General features: G+C 44.2%; 1 protein-coding gene across 6 annotated transcripts in view; it reads right to left on the reverse strand.

Annotated features, from left to right (window-relative positions):
* Positions 1-22,128, reverse strand: part of PISD (phosphatidylserine decarboxylase) — a 43,856-nt gene that overhangs the window by 9,240 nt on the left and 12,488 nt on the right. For 2 of the 6 annotated variants that reach the window (XM_077874407.1, XM_077874408.1), the window contains one exon: positions 19,687-19,862. In XM_077874407.1, coding sequence (XP_077730533.1) covers positions 19,687-19,862 — 176 coding nt within the window. The other 4 variants (XM_077874409.1, XM_077874411.1, XM_077874410.1 and 1 more) reach the window with 4 other exon arrangements.

Below are 22,128 nucleotides of genomic sequence, written 5' to 3' on the forward strand. Positions count from 1 at the left end.
CTCACCTTCATTTCCAAACCCACACTCTGGGAGGAGAGAGGTTTGCTCCCAAAGGCAAGATTGAAGGCACGGAGTAGAGGCAGCAGTTCTGGAAGAGCCCAAACCCAATGGCCCTAAAGGACCAAGTAAAAGGGTCACCTTTGTCTGGATGTCCTGTTCCCGAGTGGTGATCAACATCCCCAAGTACCCCTCATAGCTTGTGATGAAGGCAACACTACCCCCTCAGTGGAATGGAACATTCCAACTGAAGTTAGATGGATGGACCCAGGCCAGTTACCAGTTACGAGAGGTGTGGGGGGCAGGGAAATTGCAGGAGGCACGTTCCTGCCTGGTTCTCTCGGACATTGGTGGATTTAGGTGTGGGTTCTGGCAAGGCCAGGAAGGCAGGAACAGAGTCAGGACTGTCTGCCCACACCTCCCCCCCATTACCCCCAATTCCCTGAGCACCAAGGGCCTTGCATCCAGGTCCATGTTCTGCCTACCTGAGAAATTTGCTCTTGCTCCCTGAGCAGAACTCTCCTTGGGTGCCAGGATCACTCCTCCTGAAGCCTCAGCCGAAAGCCTCGGAGTCCCCAAGTCCTATGTGCACCTGCCTGCCTTTCTGAGCCCACTTCCACCCTGGAAGGCAGGGCTACTTTCCTCCCCCAGCTCACCTGAAGCATGACACAGGCACCTGTATCCAGGGGGACCAATCACCCCTTCCTCCCTGTGTTCCAGGGCCAGAAGCAACAAACTTCAAACACAGGGAACAGGGAAAATGGGTTCTCCCCAGGAGAAATGGGTGAGCCATCTTGGGGAAGCCCTCAGCAAGAGAAGAGGAAGCAAAGAGAAGGGCCCAGAGACGTTTCTTTCAAGCCGGTGGCCAGGGAAGGGCGGGTGAAGGATGGGATAGTACTCCCCACAGCTCAGGGCTTCCTTAAATACCCCAAAGGAAAGGAACCTTCTCAGAGACGGGGCTCTGCACAGAGCAGCGTGTCACCCCCTCTAGGCCCCCGAGGTGAGGAACTGGGAACACCTCCGGTCCCCACCCAGGAACAAGGCACTTCCCTCCCCACTGGTGCCGCCCGCCCGCAGGCAGCACTGAGGAAGTGGCCCGGAGCTCTCAGCGCGGGAGGGGACAGGAGCCCCAGCCCAGCGTTTCCCCTTTCCCCGCGGGAGGGCGGAGGGGGGTCCGCAGGAGATGCTACTCGACGCGGCGGAAATGAGCTCATCCGGCACAGCCCGTGACCCACCATGTGGGGCAGGGGAAGCCCGCGACGGGATGGAGACGGTGGGGGGGCTCTCGGCCCAGTGCCCCCAGCTCCGAGGGGCGAGCAGCACCCAGCGCGGCCGGCGCCGGCCCCAGCGCTCGCGGGCTCACTCACCGGCAGGTGGTCCTGTCCCTCCGGGCTTCGGGCACTGACTCTCAGGGAGACTCAGGGAGGCACCGCTCGGGAGGAAGCCTCAGCGGGCGGGCGGGGATTCGCTCGGGCCACTCAGACTGCCCAGGGGCGGGGGCAGAGGGCGGACACCAGACGCCGGCAGACAGACACGCTCCGCCCTCGGGCCCAGGCACGGCCACCGCACCCAGGGCCCCTTTAAGAGGAGGGGCTGCGGCCAGGGGACCTGCCCCACAGGTCACGGGATTTCTCGGCAACACCTCCTGGGCCAGGGGGCTGTCCTCCCTGCCCACCCCCACCCCAGGGTAGTCCCAGGCCCCCACATGTGCGTGACATCTCCCAGGGTCAGCTTCCTGGGACTGAGCAGAAAGCCACCTCCAGCCACCTTTTCTAGCCCTTGAAATACAAAGGCCTCTAAGTCCTGGATCCTTCCCACACCCCATCCTGAAGGCACAGGCTGCCCCCAGCCCCACCCTCGCCCCGCTCCTCCTGCCACACTAAATCTGGTGTAGACCAAGGGACCAGACCCAGTAAGGTCCCCTCCAACCTCGGGCTGCGAAGAACTTGTGCAGTGATTCGTGCAGTGTTTTTCTTCCCTGCTAGATGGCAGGGCCCAGCCTAGGGGGTCAGCACCTTATCCCCATGCCCACCAAGCACTCTCACTCCACTAGAGAAAGAAGAAACCTGCTTAACATTTTCTAGATGAGACAGTGTGTCTGACCAGAACACAAAAGAAAGAGTGTGGAATTCGGGAGCCGGATTAACACCTGGCTGGGAAGGTCAATACCCCCTCCAACAGTCAGACTGCCTCAGAAGGCTCAGTCTTCTGCTCTAGACTACTGATCAAGAGTAGGAAGTTAGGGAGTAACTTCCTAACTTCCTCTGACCACTGAGAATTTGGTTTCTAAAGCAACATCTGGAACAGGAAGAAAGGGCCTTTTGGCTTGTGAAGAGATGGGCAGCTGAGCACAGGCGGCCTGGAACAGGACATGGTGCTGTGCAAAGGCCCCCACACCTGTCCTCATCTGGATCCACCCCAGCAAGTGACAAGCTACAAAACTGGGATGCCGCAGCATGGAGAAGGCCAGAAGACAATTAAGGTCCCTCCTCATGGACTTCTAGAATACTGGACACCCACAATGCAGAGTAGGAACAGGGCAGCAGCACTATGTAGAGTTCCAGCCCTCTGGGGTTCGGGTTCCAGGACATAGCTGGTGAATATCTGACATGGGCTACACTTCAAAGTCTCCTAGCCTGGGCCCACTGCATTCTCTGAGCCTTCGTGAGACTTAAGATCCATTCTTACCCCAGAGCTCCAAGCAAACACACTGTGACAAGGATAAAAATGAGTTAAAGCGAAGGAAGTTAACACAGAATCCAGGTAACACTAAATTCCAGAACCAGAGAGATCCTGGAGGACCATTCTAACTTCCTCAAAGCTGCCAGTGTTTCCAGATCAGGCTCAGTCCAAGTTACCCTAAAGAGAGAAAAACAAAAGCCCAGGTTCTGATTTGCTGAGCAGCCTGTGAAGCACCAATGCTCTTCCTGTAAAATGAGCAACAGGGCCCCTGCACATCTACCAGAGTTCCTTTATAACCATTCTAAGCCTCTCAGGCAGATTGGTGTTTAGAAAACTCCTAAATTCAGGATCCCTGGGTGGCTCAGCGGTTGAGCATCTGTCTTAGCCCCAGGGCGTGATCCTGGAGTCCTAGGATCCAGTCCCGCATGGGGCTCCCTACAGGGAGCCTGCTTCTCCCTCTGCCTGTGTCTCTGCCTCTCTCTCTGTTTCTCATGAATAAATAAATAAAATATTTAAAAAAAAAAAAAGAAAACTCATAAACCAGCCCTAAGTCTGTCTTGACATCAGCCTTCTAACCTGGCTTCCACCACGTATGTTTCAGTAAGGAAATGCCTTCTAGATTCCAGACAATAGTTAAAAATGACCTCTGGGAAAAACAAAAGCCCTTTGGTAAGTTTACATTCCCACCCTCAATCTGGTCCCATCTTACTGGGACGCCCCTGTGTGGGAGTGCCACCTAGCGCCACTTCAAGGCTCTGCAGGCCCCAGGCCATTTGGCCACCAGCATCTGTGAAGGGGCGTCCCAGGACAGTGAAGCCACTGTAGCTCCCTGCTGAAGGGATTTCAGGCACTACTGTGCCAGGGGATGAAGGTAACGGTGGGGCAAGGGTGGCAGGTGCTGTCTGCTAATTCCCATTCCCTGGGGGCCAGAAGAGGCCTCCTGAGGAAGACTGGTGATGGCTGGTGTCTCATGGCTGGCACAAGAAGCCATGGGCAAGTTAGCCTCTCAAAAGTCCGGGCAAGGAGCCAGAACAAGCATGACTTGCCCTCAGGAGATTTCCTCATCTGAAAGCTTCTCCCAGCCCTTGCCAAATTCCCCCCTCAAATCTATGCATGTTTGTTAGTCCCACCAACAGCTCCTGGAAGACGGGTCCTGGAGGAGGGGTGGTCTGCAGCATGATAAAGGAAACAAAGTGATCTTTGGCAGAAGAGCCTAGCAGAAAGCTCCACACAGGGCCCTGAAGGTGGAGGATCCAGTCCAGCCACCCTGGACTCCTTCCAGCCCCAGAGCTCAGCTTTGTCTTGTTCCTCATCTTCTTCGGGCAGAGTCCTGGCTCTCCCACACACTGGCTGCCCAAAACCTTGGGAGGCAAGTTGTTCCCGAGAGGTGAAGGATACAAAGAGCTGTCCTGGGCTGGAGAAGGCAGGGAAGAGGTAAAGGCCCGAGGAGGGGGGCCTGGGGCTGGCTGCACTCCGGCAGAGCCTGAGTGACCTGGAGGAGTGGCTGCCACAGCTCCTCGCGGGGAGGGGCCCTGAGGCCCCTGAGATACCCTCCTGCCCTTGAACGAGCCCAAGATCCTCTGAGGACAGAGCTGGGCTGTAAACTATACCTGAGCGGGCGAGAGGGATCTACTTCACTGCCAACTTGACTGTGCCCACTTCAACATCCACATTTCCTCAACACCTCTTAGGTAAGAAGTAAAACAGTCTAGGCATACCTTGGAGATATTGCTGGTTTGGTTTCAGCCTACTGCAATAAAGCAAATACCGCAATAAAGCAAGTCAAATGAACTTTTGGATTTCCCAGTGCATGTCAAAGTTATGTTTTACATTTATACCATATATTAATATATTAAACACGCAACAGCATTGTGTCTAAAAAGCAATGTACACGGGCACCTGGGTGGCTCACCACATTGGGCTCCCGGCTCAGTGAGGAGCCTACTTCTCCGTCTCCCTCTGACTCTCCCACCCCGGCTCATGCTCTCTCTTTCCCTCAAATAAATAAATAAATAAAATCTTAAAAACAACAAAAAAGCAATGTATGTAATTTAAAAATATGGCTAAAAAATGTTAGCCACCATCTGAGCTTTTAGCAACTTGTAGTCACTGATCACTGTAACAAATATAATAATGAAAACATTTGAAATATTGCAAGAATTACCAAAATATGACACAAAGTGAGCAAATGCTGTTGGAAAAATGGCATTGACAGACTTGCTAGACTCAGGGTTGCCACCAACCTTCTATTTGTAAAAAGAACCCAATTATGTTTGAAGTGCAATAAAGCAAAATGCAAAAATGAGGTGTGCCTGTACGTACTGAATCTCTACTCCCTGCCAGCATGGGATGAGGTATCTACACATACATCTTTCTCATTTAATAACCTTATGAGGGAGTTAATAGCAGCCTGTTTACAGATGAGAAGAATAAAGCTATAGTAATTATATAAAGTTGTAAAAAGTGCAGAACATGTTCAATACTGTTCAGGGTCCCAGACACCATAGCACAGAGGAGCATGCCAAGTGCAGGCCAATGGGGCTGCAGGTGGGTGGGCAGGACACAGGGACAATGGGCACAGGACAATGTGTGGGCACAGGCTGATCTGTCCTCATTCCTTTTCACAAACTGGAATGCAGCACCATACATTTTTTTATGGTTCTAAACTAAGGCTGGAAATAAGAAAGCAGTGCTAATGCAGGGCATGAGCGTTTATACGCACCCAGCTGCTCCTGACTGAGGCCTATTGTCTACGCTGCTGGTCCCTGAACACCTCCTTGCCACAAGCCCCATGGCCAGTCCGAAAATGAACAACAAAACTAAGCTGTTGTTATGCTTAAATACAAACTGCAGTATTTAGAATTGAAGTTTCATAATGACTGCAATGTACTTTCAAACATTTCAGAGAAAAATAAAAAATATATATACACATACACAGAGATAAAGTAGATATGATAAAGGTGTGTATGTGGGTATAACTTTATTCTCTCAACTTTCCTACTCTGTTCTAAAGTGTTCACATTATAAGAGTTGGAAGAGTTTGCTTTAAACTACAGAAAACACTTAAAATTCTGTTACTGGGTAGAAAAACCCAAGACCACATTCCACATGCAGAGCTTCTACTGCTCTTAGTGAGACAGTACAGCCAGGCCCATTCTCAGCATCCTCTGCTGCTGCTTCACACTGAGGACCTCAGGACTGAACCACTTACTTGCTGCCCACTCAGCCCAGGTATATTCATCACCCTCAAGTGCCTGGCTCCATGCTGGGTGCTGGTGCTGGGTGCTGGTGTTCAAGGCGAGAGCCCTTTGCACGTAACAGAAGAGGCCAGATGCCAATCATGGCTCGCTCTGCAGCCATCAGTCCATCCCTCTCTGTGGAGTCACTTCAGAGGCTAGCAGGAAGAGGGACAGGAGGATTGCTTCCTCCCCAATGGGCCCATCATTTCCATCAGGCCAGCTTTCCCACCATATGCATCTTTGTTCTTAGGTCCAATAGTCAAGGAAAAAAGGACACCTTGGAAATGCTAGACCAAGGAGTCTATCACCAGATGTCAACCTGCATGGAACTCAAATCACCTTAGGTGTTCACAGGAAACCCTGGAGGTGGCAGGCTGCACAGCTACGCACTCCTCCCTACCCCACAGCCCCACACCTGACATCCGATGTTACCTGGTAATTTTAGGTTTATAGGTGTGACACACCTTCCACCCCTCTTGTTAAGAAGTGCCTATGAAGGTTTTGGTTCCCTTTTTGACAACGAGGACAAAAGAACAATGAGGACATAAAAACGCGTATCCACAATCACAACTGCGACACAAACTCAGAATACATGACAGCTCCAGGCACACCTGGTTGGCTTCTATCCTCTATGCTGTTCACTCAAAGCCAGCTCTCTGCGGAGATCCGTGTCAACCACCCTCCTTTCAAGGCCAAACATCAGACCTGCACAGCCTAACTGAACAGGCACTCTGACCACAAACCCAGAGCTTTTCCAGGACATCATGGGTTCTTGAAAAGAAACTCCTGGAAGCAGCTCTCCTCCAGGCTCTCTGACCACCTCAGCTCCTGCTCTAAGGGCAGGGAGTCTTCGTGGTTTGACAAGGCTGGGAGCCCTGTTTCTGGAGGAGCATGGATTCCTTGTTCCATGCCATTCAGTGTAAATGTTAAATTTACAAATACTCTGAGCCAAGATAAACATAGAACAAATGTGAAAAATGCTGAAGTGGACTTGCATTTAAGAAAAGCAAGTTACAAACTGAATTAAGGTACCAGGGTCTAGCTGTTCCCTATTTTTTCTACAGCTCTATGTGAAGAGAGCTACTCCACCTCTCCATCCGCTCAAGTCAGAAATCATGAGTCATTTCCCATTTCCCCCCAACCAATCCCTCAGTGCATCCTGTCCACTCTCCCCTCAAAATACACCCAGAATCAAGCCCTTCCCCCACTCCCAGCTCCCACTCTGACCCAAGCCACCACCTTCCCTTGCTGGGATACTATCAGATCCTCCCTCAGCCCCCCTGCCTCCACCCAAGCCTTCCCGCAATGTATTTCCTCAGCAGCCAGAGCAACCAGATCAGAACATGCATCATTCAACCCTCACTCAGAGAACAGGCCCAGAGTGATACAGTCCTCCAGGGCTTGTACTGCTCTGCCCTCTGCACCTCCAGTCACAAAGGCTCTTGCTCTTCTTCAACAGTAACAAGTATACTGTCCATCTCAAGACTCTGCCTGGACTGCTCTCCTCTCAGATGCCCCTTGGCTCACCCTTCTTGCTCCTTCAGTCGCCATTCAGGGGACACTAAGCAACACACCTTCAACACACCTACTACCTACCTACCAACCTACTTCCTTTCTTCTCTCCCTCCCAACCTACTTCCTTTCTTTCCTCCTTTCCTCCTTCCCTCCCTCCCTCCCTTCCTTCCCTGAAAGCCTCAGACCAAGCATGGCTCTACCCAACCCAGATATCTGTGCCCACTACCTGTCTGAGCCTTCTACATGGCATTTGAACCACTGGACATGTCCATGTGTCCATTTGTTTCTTATTTGTCTCACTCACTAATAAGGGAAGATCTGAGGACAGAAGCTCTGGTTCTACTCACTAGTGTATCTCCAGTATCTCAATAAGGCTTAGTGTATAGATGGAACACAAAAATATGTTGAATGAATGAGTGATTTCAAAGGGAATCATGTTCATCTATGACAACTTCTGTTTTGCTAATACCCAATGTGGTTCATATACTCAACAATGCCAACTACAAATAAGCACAATAATTTTAGAAGCCACACACATACCACAATCCATGGTAGGCATCCAGAGAGAGCAATTCTATACATAGGCATTTGCCCTAATGAAAAAGCTTATGTGTGAGGATGTGCTCTACAACATTATTCATAATGGCAAAATCTACCAGTGCACCACAATCCACTGTGAAAATACTTAAGATTCTTTCATGCCACCTTGCAAAATCATCCCATATAGCAATGCATATAAGGCAAAAAGGTATAACACAAAACAGGTGTATCTACTTACAGAGAGACAAAAAGCGAATGTATGAAAAATAAAGCCCAAGGTTACGCACTCATAGTCATATGGTGGGAAGGAGAGGGGATCATGACTGTCCTGTTTTTCAACATTCTCTTATAGTGTTATATCATCTCTGTCATTTTTTAAAAAGATTTATTTATTCATGAAAAACACAGGGAGAGAGGCAGAGACACAGGCAGAGGGAGAAGCAGGCTCCATGCAGGGAGCCCGACATGGGACTCGATCCCAGGTCTCCAGGATCACAGCCTGTGCTGAAGGTGGCGCTAAACCACTGAGCCACCCGGCCTGCCCTCATCTCTGTCATTTAAAAGAGGAGAGATGAGAGATGGTGAGATGGTGAGATGAAGATTGGTGAGATGTGGAGAAACCATAATCCTTCTGTATCGCTAGTGTAAATGTAAAATGGTACAGCCACTGTGGGAAAGTCTGGCAGTCCTTCTGAAAGTGAAACACTTATGACCATATGATCCAGCAATTCTACTCCTAGGTATATACCCAAAAGAACTGAAAGCAATGACTCAAGCAGATACTTGTATACCAGTGTTCACAGCAACACTATTCACAAAAGCCAACTACCCAGTGGATATGACCAAGTATGGATAAATAAAATGTGGTATAAATCCATACAATGCAGTATTATTCAACCTTAAAAAGAAATGAAACTCCAACAGATGCTACAATACAGTTAACTCTTGAAAAACATAGGGCAAATGTATGATTCCACTGACATGAAATACCCAGAATAGGCATATGAAATACCCAGAAACAGTGGTGATTAAGGGCTGCAGAGGTGGGGGGCAGGAGAAAAAAACAGTATTGTTTAATGGGTACAAAGTTTCTGCTTGGGACAATGAAAACGTTCTAGAAATAGTGGTAATGGAATGTACTTAATGCCACTGAATTGTGTACATTTAAAAGTGATTAAAATGGGAAATTTTATGTCAATCTCCCACCAAAATTCGTATGTTGAAGTCCTAACTCTCAAAGGGAAGGTGACTGGAGATGGAGCCTTTGGAAGATAATTAGGTCATGGGGGTAGAGACCTTCTGATTTGATTAGTGCCCTTATAAGAAGAGACAGGCGAGAGCTTATTCCCTCTCTCTCTCTCTGGCATGTGAGGACACAGTCTACAAGGAAGAGGGCTCTCATCAGAACCTGACTATACTAACCACCCTGATCTCAGACTTTCCAGCATCCAGAACTGGGACACAGTAAATTTCTTCTATTTAAGCCACCCCTGTCCATGGTATTTTGTTACAGCAGGCTGAGCTAAGACAGTCCATTTTATCAAAAGTGAGAAAAGAGAAAGAATCTTTTCTTTCTCAAAAAAAGAGAAAGAATAAAGAGACCGAGACTGTGGGTAAATACACAACACAAAAATATTCTGGAATGGTTTCTGTGAGGAGAGGAAGAGAGGGTACCGTTAGAACAAACAGCAAAATGACTCAGAAGAAGCTGATGAGAAGGGAGAGATGCCAGAGGGGGTTTGAGGAGAGCACATGGACCAACACAAAGACAGACACATACACAGAGGGTAGAGGCAATGAGGATACATGGTGTACAACAGGAGCAACATGAGGAGTAAGGGTGGTCCCCATATCCCTCTCCTTTAGCTGCGCTCCCCAGAAATCATGGATCATCAGTTTCACGTTAATATGACCTTGATCTCTCCTTTCCTCCCAAATACTTCTCTCAGCCAGTGAGGAAAGTGAAGTCCCTGTTACACATGTAAGGGACTTGCTGGATGGCTGCAGCATAGGGAATGGGGCTCTAGCTGAGCTCAAAGTACAGGAGCAGAGGGCAGCCGATGCCTTATCACCCCAACAAAGGGGCAGAAGGGCAGCCGGTGCCTTATCACCCCAACAAAGGGGCAGAAGAGCCTTAAATGGTGGTAACAGCTTCTATAAGCAGTCATTCCTGAAATATAAATGTGATATTGTGATTTGTAAAAAATATATATTTGGTCATTCATTTGAGCAAAACATATTTGTTAATAACAATTGGTCATGGTTCCTGGCTCATAGCTCCCCAAACCTGTGGAATTTCCTGAGTGACAAGAACAATGGAAGCATCTTTTGTTATACCATGTAGTCTTTTGTCCTCAGCTCCTAAAATCAGTTCAGAGCCATAAAGGTAAAATGGGTGTCCTGTTATTCATAAAATTCCCTTTCTATCACTACTGGGTTTATGTTAACAAGGTGACTTTGGGAAATCCTGTAAGGATAGGGAACCAACAACTAAAGAGGGGGGAACTTTCAGTTGCAACCCCTGACCTGGGAGAGGGGTGGGGAACTGGATGTGGAATCAATCACCATTCGCCAATGGTTTAATTAATCATTCATGTGTATGTAATGAAACTTCCATAAAAACCCAAAAAGATGAGGTTCTGACTGCTTCCAGGTTGGGGAACCAGAAGACTTCCATGTGCCACTGGGCAGAGCCCCAAACTCCATGAGAACTGAAGCTCCTTTGCGTGGGACTTCACCCCAGGTATCTCTGTATCTGGCTGTTGATTGGTTATCCTTTAATATCCTTTGTGATAAACTGGTAATCTATCAAGTAAAATGTTTCTCTAAGCCCTGTGAGCTGCTCAGCAAATTAGGTGACCCTCTTTTTTTTTTTTTTCTTAAAGACTTTATTTATTCATAGAGACACACAGAGAGAGAGAGAGAGAGGGAGGCAAAGACACAGGCAGAGGGAGAAACAGGCACCATGCAAAGAGCCTGACGTGGGACTTGATCCAGGGTCTCCAGGATCACGCCCTGGGCTGCAGGCGGCACTAAACCGCTGCGCCACTGGGGCTGCCCAAATTAGGTGAACCTAAGAAGGCAGCGGAAACCTCTGATTTACAGCCATTCAACCAAAAACATCAGGACTAGGAAGCCTGGGAGGCTCAGTGACTGAGCATCTGCCTTTGGCTCAGGTCATGATCCCCAGGTCCTGGGAACGAGTCCCACATTGGGATCCCCACAGGGAGCCTGCTTCTCCCTCTGCTATGTCTCTGCCTCTCTGTATCTCTCATGGAAGGAAGGAAGGAAGGAAGGAAGGAAGGAAGGAAGGAAGGAAGGAAGGAAGGAAGGAACGAACGAACGGAGGGAGGGAGGAAGGGAGGACCACCAAGACTTGCAATTGCCATCCAAAGGGGGTTAGGGTAGCAGTGTTGTAGGACTGCGTTCTTAAGCTATAACTCAAAAAAAAAAAAAAAAAAGCTATAACTCAAGGAGGGGGTGGTTGGAACCTCCAATCTATAGCTAGTCGGTCAGAAGCACAGGTGACAACTTTTGATGGCATCTGAAGGTGGAGGGTGGGGCAGAACAGACAAGAGTCTTGTAGGACTTGAGCCCTTAACCTGTAAAATCTGATGCGATCTCTAGGCAGATAGTGTCAGAACTGAGTTGAACTGTAGGACACCTGGTTGGTGTCAAGAGAACTGCTTGTTCGTGTAGGGAGATACAATCCCCCATCCACAATCACATATGTTGGAATTGGTTCTAGAACCCTTTAATGATAAAACAGACCCCTCCAAATGTCCCTGCTGAAATGAGTTTTGCTTATTTGTAATGAAACCAAAGTTACTATGTCAATAAATAGCTAGGTTCTCTAAGGTGGAGAAAGGAGGGAGCTATCCAGAGAACTTCATAAATCTACAGAGGGGTCTGGAATCCCTGGCTGAGGATTAAGCAATGTGTGTATCTAGGGTTAAATTCCATGAGACACAAAAAATGATCAGAGAGCTATAAGGCAAATGATTCCCAGAGCTCACACAAGACAGGAGACACTTGCATTTCAACCAGCTAGATGGAAAGTACTCACTAAATACTCCGGAGATTAGGAGATAGCCCAGAAGGGTCATACTTTAGTATACGCAGTAGGGCTAGACTAGTCCAGAGTAAAGGCTATGTATCCTAACAAAGCATCAAAACAAGCCTAAAAGGATCAAAGTGATCCACAAATCAGTTAACTACCTTCTAAAATAAAATCTATCAGTGTTTGATGGAAAACAACAAAATCGAGCATTTGACAAAGTAAAACTCACAATGTATAGTACTGAATCAAAATTACTACACACGTAAAGAAGGAACAACCAAGAAGGGGGGAAAATATCAGCCAGTAGAAGGAGACCCAGAAATAACACAAGATGATGAAATCAGGAGAAAAGGACTTTGAGACATCTATATAAACAAGCACAATAAGCTCAAGGACTTGTAGGAAAACGAGCATAATGAGAAAAACAGAAGACATAAAAAAGAACCACTTCTAAAATGAAAAGTGGTATATCTAAAATGAATTTTTCTACCAAAAAGCTTCTAGAATAAGTGAATTTAATTTAGCAAGATCACAAATTCTCACATATTGCTAATGGGAATATAAAGTGGTTCAATTACTTTCAAAATAGTTTTTTAATTTCTTATGAAGTTAAATATATATACTTCCCTATGACCAAATAATTGTACTTTTAGGTATTTACACAAGGGAAATGAAAAAAAGATGCCCATATAACATGTATGCACAATAGTCAAAAGCTGCAACCCACCCAAATGTCCACAAATAGTCAAAAGCTGCAAACCACCCAAATGTCCACCAACAGAAGAATTAAAAACAATTTGGGTGATAGTCACCCAATAAGAAACTAGTTAGCAATAAAAATGAATGAAATCCCAAAAAATGCAATAACATGGATGAATCTCCACTTCATGCTATGAAATAAACCACATATTAAAGTATATTCCATTTATTAAAACTTCTTAAAAGACAAATCTAATCCATGGTGACAGAAAGCAGATGAGTGATTGTCTTGGAACCATGAGTGGATACTGACTACAAAGGGGTACAATGTTCTCTATTTCAAGTATGGTAGTGATTACACAGTATATACATTTATCAAAAAAACCAATGAAATGACACATATATGAATGGCACAGAACAGAGCGTCCAGAAATAAACCCACCCTTACACAGTCAATTAATCTACAATAAAGGAGATAATAAACAATGGAGAAAGACCATCTCTTTAAATAGTGCTGAGAAAACTAGACAGCCTCATGCAAAAGAATGAAATCGGCCCATTTCATTATACCATATACAAAAATAAACTCAAAATAAATAAATCCTACAAGTAAGACCTAAATCCATAAAACTCCTAAAAGAAAACATAGGCAGTAAACTCTTAAATGTTAGTCTCAGCAATATTTTTTTTTAATCTGTCTCCTCAGGCCAGGGCAACAAAAGCAAAATTAAACTGGGACTACATCAAACTAAAAAGCTTTTGCATAGCAAAAGGAACCATCAACAAAAAAGAAAAGGCAACCTACTGAATGGGAGAAGATATTTGCAAATGATATTCCTGGTAAATACATAAAGAATCCCTACGACTCAACACCAAAAAAAAAAAAAAAAAAAAAAATCAACCAATTAAAAAATGGTCAGAAATCAAGATCATTAGTCATCAGGGAAATGCACATCAAAACCACATGAGATATCATCGCCTCACACCTGCCAGAATGGCTAGTATCAAAACAACAAGAAATAAATGTTAGCAAGGATGTGGAGAAAAGGGAACCCTCATGCACTGTGAAATGTAGAAATGTAAATTGGTGCAGCCACTGTAAAAAACAGTATGAGGATTCCTCAAAAAGTTAAAAATAGAACTACCAGGGCACCTGGGTGGCTCAGTAGCTGAGTGTCTATCTTTGGCTCAGGTCACGATCCCGGGATCCTGGGATTGAGTCCCACCTCAGTCTCCCCCACATGGAGGTGCTTCTCCCTCTGCCTATGTCTCTGTCTCTCTCTCTCATGAATAAATTTAAAAATAATAAATACATACATACATACATAGCTACCATACAACCCAGAAATTCCAACCCTGGGTATTTATCTGAAGAAAACAAAAAAACACTAATTCAACCAGATATATGCATCCCCATGTTCACTGTAGCAGTATTTATAATACCTAAGATATGAAAGCCATCTAATTGTCCACAGACAAATGAATGGATAAAGATGTAGTATATACACACAGTGGAATATTATTATTCAGCCACAAAACAGAGTGAAACTCTCGCCATTGTGACAACATGGATGGGCATGCAAGGTATTATATTAAGAGAAACAGAGACAATATCATACAATTTCATTTATATGTAGAATCTAAAACACAAAGGAAAGGAAAACAGAAACAGACTCATAAATACAGAGAACAAAGTAGTGTTTGTCAGGGGGCAGGAGGCTTGGGGGATAGGTGCAATAGGTGAAGGGATTTAAGAGGTGTAACAATTAGGGATGCCTGGGTGGCTCAGTGGTTGAGCATCTGCCTTTGGCTCAGGGCATGATCCTGGGTCCTGGGTTCGAGTTCCACATGGGGCTCCCCACAGGGAGCCTGCTTCTCCCTCTGCCTATGTCTCTGCCTCTCTCTGTGTCTCTCATGAATAAATAAAAAAAGTTTAATATTAAATAAGTCAGGTACAGCAGAAAGAACAGTCAATTTTCTATGGTGACAGATGGTAACTTATTAGGCACTTATTTTGGAATATACATAAATGTCAAAGCATGCTATATGTACAACACTAATATAATATTTTATGCCAACTATATTTTAAAAGCAACAATGAGGGCAGCCCCGGTGGCACAGCAGTTTAGCGCCGCCTGCAACCCAGGGCGTGATCCTGGAGACCCTGGATCAAGCCCCGCGTCGAGCTCTCTGTATGGTGCCTGCTTCTCCCTTGTCTGTGTCTCTGCCTGTCTCTCTCTCTCTCTCTCTCTCTGTGTCTCTATGAATAAATAAATAAATAATCTTTAAAAATAAAAATAAAAGCAACAATGAACTGTATATTTAAAAAGGGTATGTTTTACTGTATGGAAATAATACCTCACTAAGCGGACTTTAAAAATTAAAGCATTATTTACAGTGGCCAAGACATGGAAACAACCTAAGTGTCCAACAGATAAACAAGTTGTATGTGTGTGATACATATACACATGCACAGGACATATATACATACATACATACATACAATAGAATATTATTCAGACAGAAAAAAATGAGGAAATCCTACACTTGCAACAACATGGATGTACTCCAAAGGCATTATGCTAAGTGAATTAAGTCACGCAGAGAAAGACAAATACTGTATGATTTATTTATATGTAGAATCTAAAAAAACAAAAACAAATAAAAGTTAAAAAAAAAAGAAAGAAAAGAAAAAAAGAAAAAGAAAAAACCAAACTCAGAGGAAAAGAGATCAGACTATATAGAGTAAGGGGAGAAAGGGAACTAGAAGGACAAAAGGTACAAATTTTCAGTTATAAAAGAAATAAGTACTAGAGATGGAATGTACAATATGATGCCAATAGCTAGCACTGCTGTCTATCACATAGGAAAATAAGAGAGGTAATTCTAAGAGTTCTCATGATAGGAGAAAATTTTCCTTTTCCTTTCTTTTTAAAATCCTATCTATTAAAAAAAAAAAAATCCTATCTATAGGGATACCCAGGTGGCTCAGTGGTTAAGTGCCTGCCTTCGGCTCATGAGTATGATCCCAGGGTTCTGGGATCAAGTCCCACATTGGGCTCCCTACAGGGAGCCTGCTTCTTCCTTTGCTTATGTCTCTGCCTCTCTCTGTGTCTCTCATGAATAAAAAAATAAAATATTTTAAAAATTAAATTAAAATTAAAAAAAAATCCTATCTATAGAGATGACGGATGCTAGCTGAATCTATTCTGGTAATCATTTCAAAATATATGTAAATCAAACCATCATGCTGTATACCTTAAACTTACATAGTGAAGTATATCAATTATTTTTCAGTAAAACTGAAAAAAATTAAATCAGTTTTGAATAGCCAAAAAATATGTAAGTAGAGTGAGACATTCTGGAAAGACATACTAATGTTAAAAATGCTTGCTTGCTTTGGGAGAGTGCAGATGGGATTAGTAGGTGAGGCAGAGTGGAAGACTTTTTTATGTAAACCCTTCTTCATTAGTATTTGAATTTTTACATGATTGTGTTTCATTAAAAAAATTTAAAACTATCTCATTAAAAATAAAAATTAACAATACATATTCCTAAACACCCAAAAGCCCAGAAGGTTAGTTCCTCAAAATATGAACTGTGGTTTCCTGTGCATTGTCGGATCCTGGGTCATCACTGTTTCGTCTTCCTATTTTGCAATGCTTTCTGGTTTTCAAAAAATGAGCATTGCCTGGGTGGCTCAGAGGTTGAGCATCTTGTCTGCTTTGGCTCAAGGCGTGATCCTGGGGTCCTGGGATCGAGTCCCGCATTGGGCTCCCCATAGGGAGCCTGCTTCTCCCTCTGCCTATGTCTCTGCCTCTCTCTCTGTCTCTCACGAATAAATAAATAAAATCTTTTAAAAATAAATAAATAAAAATTAAAAATAAAAATGAGCATTTATCTGTATAAGAAGACAAATAACAAAGCTATTTCTACACTGAGGAAAGTGATGCCATATATAAAGAGAAAAAGAGTGGAGCTGCTGGAACCTGGATGCCTCTCAACAGGCTACTTCTTACTTTGCTGCTAGTTACAGAACTCCCTTCATAGGTTTCATTTCTACTCAGCCATGAGCTTTTTTCCCTAACATGAAAAGAACATGACTCTTAGAGCAAAGAACTTAAAAATATTTTCTTAAATGTATAAAAAAACAGAAATCAGGAAGATGAAACAGCTCACCCAGTGCCACAGCTGAGCTCAAGTCTCCTCACACCATGTCCCACACCCACCTGCCCGATGCCCCTCTGCAAGAGCTGTGCCCTCTCCCCACACCCAGAGTAGAACTTGCAGTGAGTAAAAGTGGCACAGATTTTGGAGTTATGGTTTCTTCTATACTGTTGGGAAGCGAGGAGAAGGGAGAAGGCAGAAGACAAGGCAAGACAACACAAGGCAAGGCGGGAGAAAGAAAGGTAGGAAGGAAGGGAGGAAGGACTGACAGACTTAAATTGAAATAAGGGAAGATATGGGCATAAATCCTTAGCCCCAGGGGCTCACCTCGGCACAACTACCAATCTGTCCTCTCTTGAGCTCTTGAGATGCCAGACTTGACTGAGGGATATGAAGAGATTATATTCCAGCAAAATCACCAGTAGAATTTTCATTTGCCCCTTAAAAACACAGCCCTGACAGAAACCTTACAGCTCATCTGCCCATGGTTCCTAAATCTGGCTTATCAGAATCACCAAAGGGACTTTTTAAAAACAAAGATCTTGAGCCTTGCCCAAACTTTCTAAATCTCCAAGGGTGAGACCAAAGAATCCATAGTTTTTAAAGCTCCCCAACAATTCTGATGATCAACCAGATTGGGGTACTCTCATTTTTCCTGAGATGGACAGTGATTCGGTGGGGGCAGGGGTGGGACTAGGATCCAGCCTGCAACTGCCAATCAGCACTCTCCCTTCTCCTGACCTGCTGCCCCTCCTGAAATCCTACAATGTCTACTCAGAATCCAGACCATTTCCCTTTCATAAAGTGAAATGCTGGCATCCTGCCTATAAATCCAGCAGTCCTGTGGCCATTTTACTCAAGCAAAAGAAAAATATCTAACTTAAACCCGGCTCTTAACCAGTAGAGGCTTCTGATTTCACGCTGAACTAGGCCACTCTGATCCAGTGTTCTATTACTATCCAGGCCCTAGAGTTTATAAGCCAATCAACCCCATCCTCTTTACAAACCATCATCTTTCAGGTATTGACTCATACAAGGCAGTAATCCTAATTATACAAATGGTGAATGCTAAATACTACTGACATTAGTCTTTTATGATTTTGGAAATCACAGATTTCTTCCAAATGTAGATTCTTTTGGAGACCTTTGAAATTGGTGGGAGTGTGCTGAAAGCATTGATGGGCTTAATACAATGGAAATTTAACGGACTTATATCTTATTTGGAGTCATTTTCCCCATCCTGAATTTAATGAATAAAAGAAATTTGACATGGGATGCCTGGGTGGCTCAGCGATTGAGCATCTGCCTTTTGGCTCAGGGCGTGATCCCAGGTCCTGGGATTGAGTCCCACATTGGACTCCCAGCAGAGAGCCTGCTTCTCCCTCTGCCTATGTCTCTGCCTCTCTCTCTCTGTGTCTCTCATGAATAAATAAAATATTTTTTTAAAAAAGAAAGAAAGAAATTTAACACATTAAAAAAATAAAAAAAGTATGACTCACATACTACACAATTATCCTTCACCAAAAGGATTTTGTCATATACTACCAGAAGACAGAAGGCTTTTTTTTCTCTTGCTCTGACATAGGCTATTATAAAGCCCAAGGCATATGAAAAGGCTAAAAAAGGGCAGATATATATGGGCAAGCAAAAAGGGATTTCTTCGGGTAACAGTCACATCTGGATCTTTATGGCCAGCTGACTAAATCAGTTTTACAGGACTACTGGAAATCAGATGAAATCTTTACACTGGATTCTACTGGAGGAAGAGGGTCAAAACCAAAATCCAAAACAAGTCTTTGGGAGGAAGCCTATAATGTAGCACATAATGCCAATGCCAACAAATATTCCTAGATATACTATGCTAAAGCTAGAAGGAATCTCAGATGGGTTCCAATCCAACCGGCTTTTTAATTGTTTATGCTATTTATAGCATAGTCACACACAGAAGACCAGATGGCAAGTGACAGGTTCAAGGTCACAAGGCTCCTAAAGAACATGGTTAGGACTTGCCTTCAGGACCCACATGCTCTGGCCACTGGATTCAGCTGAGCGAGATTACCAATATGGAGAGGCTCATGAGGAAACCCAAACACATCATTCCAAATGCCATAAAGTCTCTAGTTTCACCACCACCCCTTTTTCCCAGGCTATCAGATCTACTGATATTTCACACTTCTCCTTTGTTAAATTATGGCTGAAAAGAAGGCATTTTTAACTTTACACCTTAATATCCTTAATATTCAATTTCAACATTTACTGAATGTCTACTCTAAGTTAGGTATCATCCTGGGCCCCTGGAGGGCAACTGAGTAACAGAGCTCATTGTACGTCATAACATGGTTCAACAACATTAAAGCCTGCCTCTACTGTGTGGCCCTGTTGTGGGGGTAGCATTTTGAGCAATAGCAATAAAAGAATTTGATTATTTCAGTCTGGTTCCTGGTAAGAACTCATCCACATCACAAAAGTCCGACAGTTTCAGCTTATTAGAGCAGTACATGAACGAGTAGGATACCAGCCCCAACATAAGGCATGAACTCTGAGGATTTTAATAGCAGATAACTTCTCAGAGCCCTTGGGGAAATCAAGGGTAGGTCTGGATGCAGAAGGGAAGCCCAACATAATGCCAAAGACATAACATCTGTGTCTGGCCAAAAACCCACAGGAGACATGAGCTCCAAAAAAGCACATTTCACTTTTTCAAACATTTCAACTTTGGGGCAATTTAAAAAATGACAGATTAATTGTGCTAAATGAGAACTCAAGGTGGTTCCACTTTGGTCCTACCTCCCAGTGACCAGCAAGTTTGGGTGGAATCTCCAACCCCAGCTTCTCCAGCTCTCGCTCCCTGTACTTCTCATACTGCCGGTAACCTGCATAGCCACTGCCTGTCACCAACAATATGGGCAGGGGCCGTAGCAGGAACAAGGTGCGGGCAGAGGCAGTGTGGACTCTTCTGGCATCTGTAACAAAAAACAGAACATTTTGAAACTGGGAGAAGGGACAGGGATGGATCATACAAGCAGCACTAAAACAAGACCCAGGATATGTCAGTGCACCTCCAAAGTCCTCATTAAAGGTTACTGGACCCTGAAGGGGTTTGACAGGTGGCTGCAACCTTGAGTCACTATTAAGACCCTTCTGGGGGAAAAAAAAAAAAAAAAAAGACCCTCTGTTTTCAAATTCTACCAATAAGTAAGAGACAAGCATCTTTCCTATCAAATTATAATGCACCTCAACTGCCACCATAGCCAGAGAATTTAAGATGAAAACACTGAATCACAAAGAGGTCAAGTAACTAATCAAGGTTGCCCAGCTGGCTACCACCCGGTCCAGGATAAGAAGTCAGGGACCATTTCTCATTCAGGACTCTCTAATCTTACTTTTACAATCCAGGCCCAATTCTGACTAGACACTAGTATTCTCAAATGCAAACTCCCATAAGCTCTTACAATTCAATAATAAAGAAGACAACCCAATTTAAAAATATACAAAGGGGGGGCGTCTGAGTGGCTCAGTCGGTTAAGCATCTGACTCTTGATATCGGCTTAGATCATCATGTCGGGCTCCGTGCTCAGCAGAGGGTCTAAGGATTATCTCTCCCTCTCTCTCTCCCTCCCTGGTTCATGCTCGCTCTCATGCTCTCTCTCTCTCTCTCTAAAATAAATAAATAAATCTTTAAAAATTAATAAATAAATAAGATATACAAAGGATCTGAATAGACATTTCTCTAAAGAAGATACAGAAATGGCCAATGAGCACACAGAAAGATGCTCAACATCTATTATGGGTTGAACTGTGTCCCACCCCCCCTCCAAATTCATATGCTGAGTCCTAACTCCCAGTAATACAGAATGTGACCTTACTTGGAATATAGGGTCTCTAGAAAGGTAAACAAGATAAAATATGGTCATCATGGTAGGCCCGAATCTGATATAACTGGTATCTTTACAAAAAAGGAAAATTTGGAGACAGACATGATCATAAAGAGAATGCTGTGTGAAGATGAAGGCAGAGATCAGGATGATGCTTCTACAAGCCAAAGAAGCCAAAGATTGCCAGCAAACCATTAGAAGCTAGACCAGAGATATGGAACAGATTCTCCCTCACAACCCTCAGAAGGAAGCAACACTGTGACATCTTGATCTCAGACCTCTAATCTCCAGAATTTGAGTAAGTTTCTACTACTTAAGCCACTCGGTGGTACTTTGTTAGAGAAGCCATAGCAAACCAATACAACATTGTTAGTAATCAGGGAGATCCAAATCAAAACCACAGTGAGATAAAAAAAAAAAAAAAAAAAAAAAACCACAGTGAGATACCACTTCACACTCACTACAATGGTTATAATCAAAAAGACAACTAGGTGTTGGCAAGGATATAAAGAAAGTAGACCCTCATGCACTGCTTAAGGGATTGAAAAATGGGACAGCCACTTTGAAAAAGTTTGAATGGCAAATTCCTCAAAATGTTAAACATAAAATTACCATTATGACCCAGCAACTCTGCTACTAAGGATATTCCTAAGAGAAATGAAAACTACATCTACACAAAAACTTGTACAAGAATGTTCAATAGCGGTCAAAAAGTAGAAACAACCTAAATGTCCATCAACAGGTGAATGGATATATAAAATGCTGTATATCCATACAATGGAGTATTATTTGATAATACAAAGGAATGAAGAACCTTGAAAACATTATGTGAAAGAAGCCAGCCACAAAAGGCTGCATATTGTAAGATTTCATTCACATGAAGTGTCCAGTATAGGAAACATACTACAGACACATAGATTAGTGGTTGCCAGGGGCAAGGGGTAGGGAGAAATGGGGAGTGATGGTTTAATGAGTCAAGTGTTGTTACTGGCTTGGGGAGGGAGCGTGGGGAAAGAGTGAAAATGTTCTAAAATTTAATAGTGGTGATGGTTGCACAACTCTGAATATACTACAAACCACTGAACTGCACTTTAAAAAGATGAATTTTATGGTATGCAGATTATATCTCAATAATGCTGTTATTAAAATCTGAAGAGCTGGGCAGCCCGGGTGGCTCAGCAGTTTAGCACCACCTTCAGTCCAGGACATGACCCATGTCGGGCTCCCTGCATGGAGCCTGCTTCTCCCTCTGCCTGTGCCTCTGCCTCTCTCTCTGTGTGTCTCTCATGAATAAATAAATAAAATCTTAAAAAAAAAAAAAATCTCAAGAGCTAAATTAAAAAAAAAGGTTAAA

Source organism: Canis aureus, chromosome 27 (genome assembly GCF_053574225.1).
Source record: "Canis aureus isolate CA01 chromosome 27, VMU_Caureus_v.1.0, whole genome shotgun sequence".
Classification (NCBI taxonomy): Eukaryota; Metazoa; Chordata; class Mammalia; order Carnivora; family Canidae; genus Canis; species Canis aureus.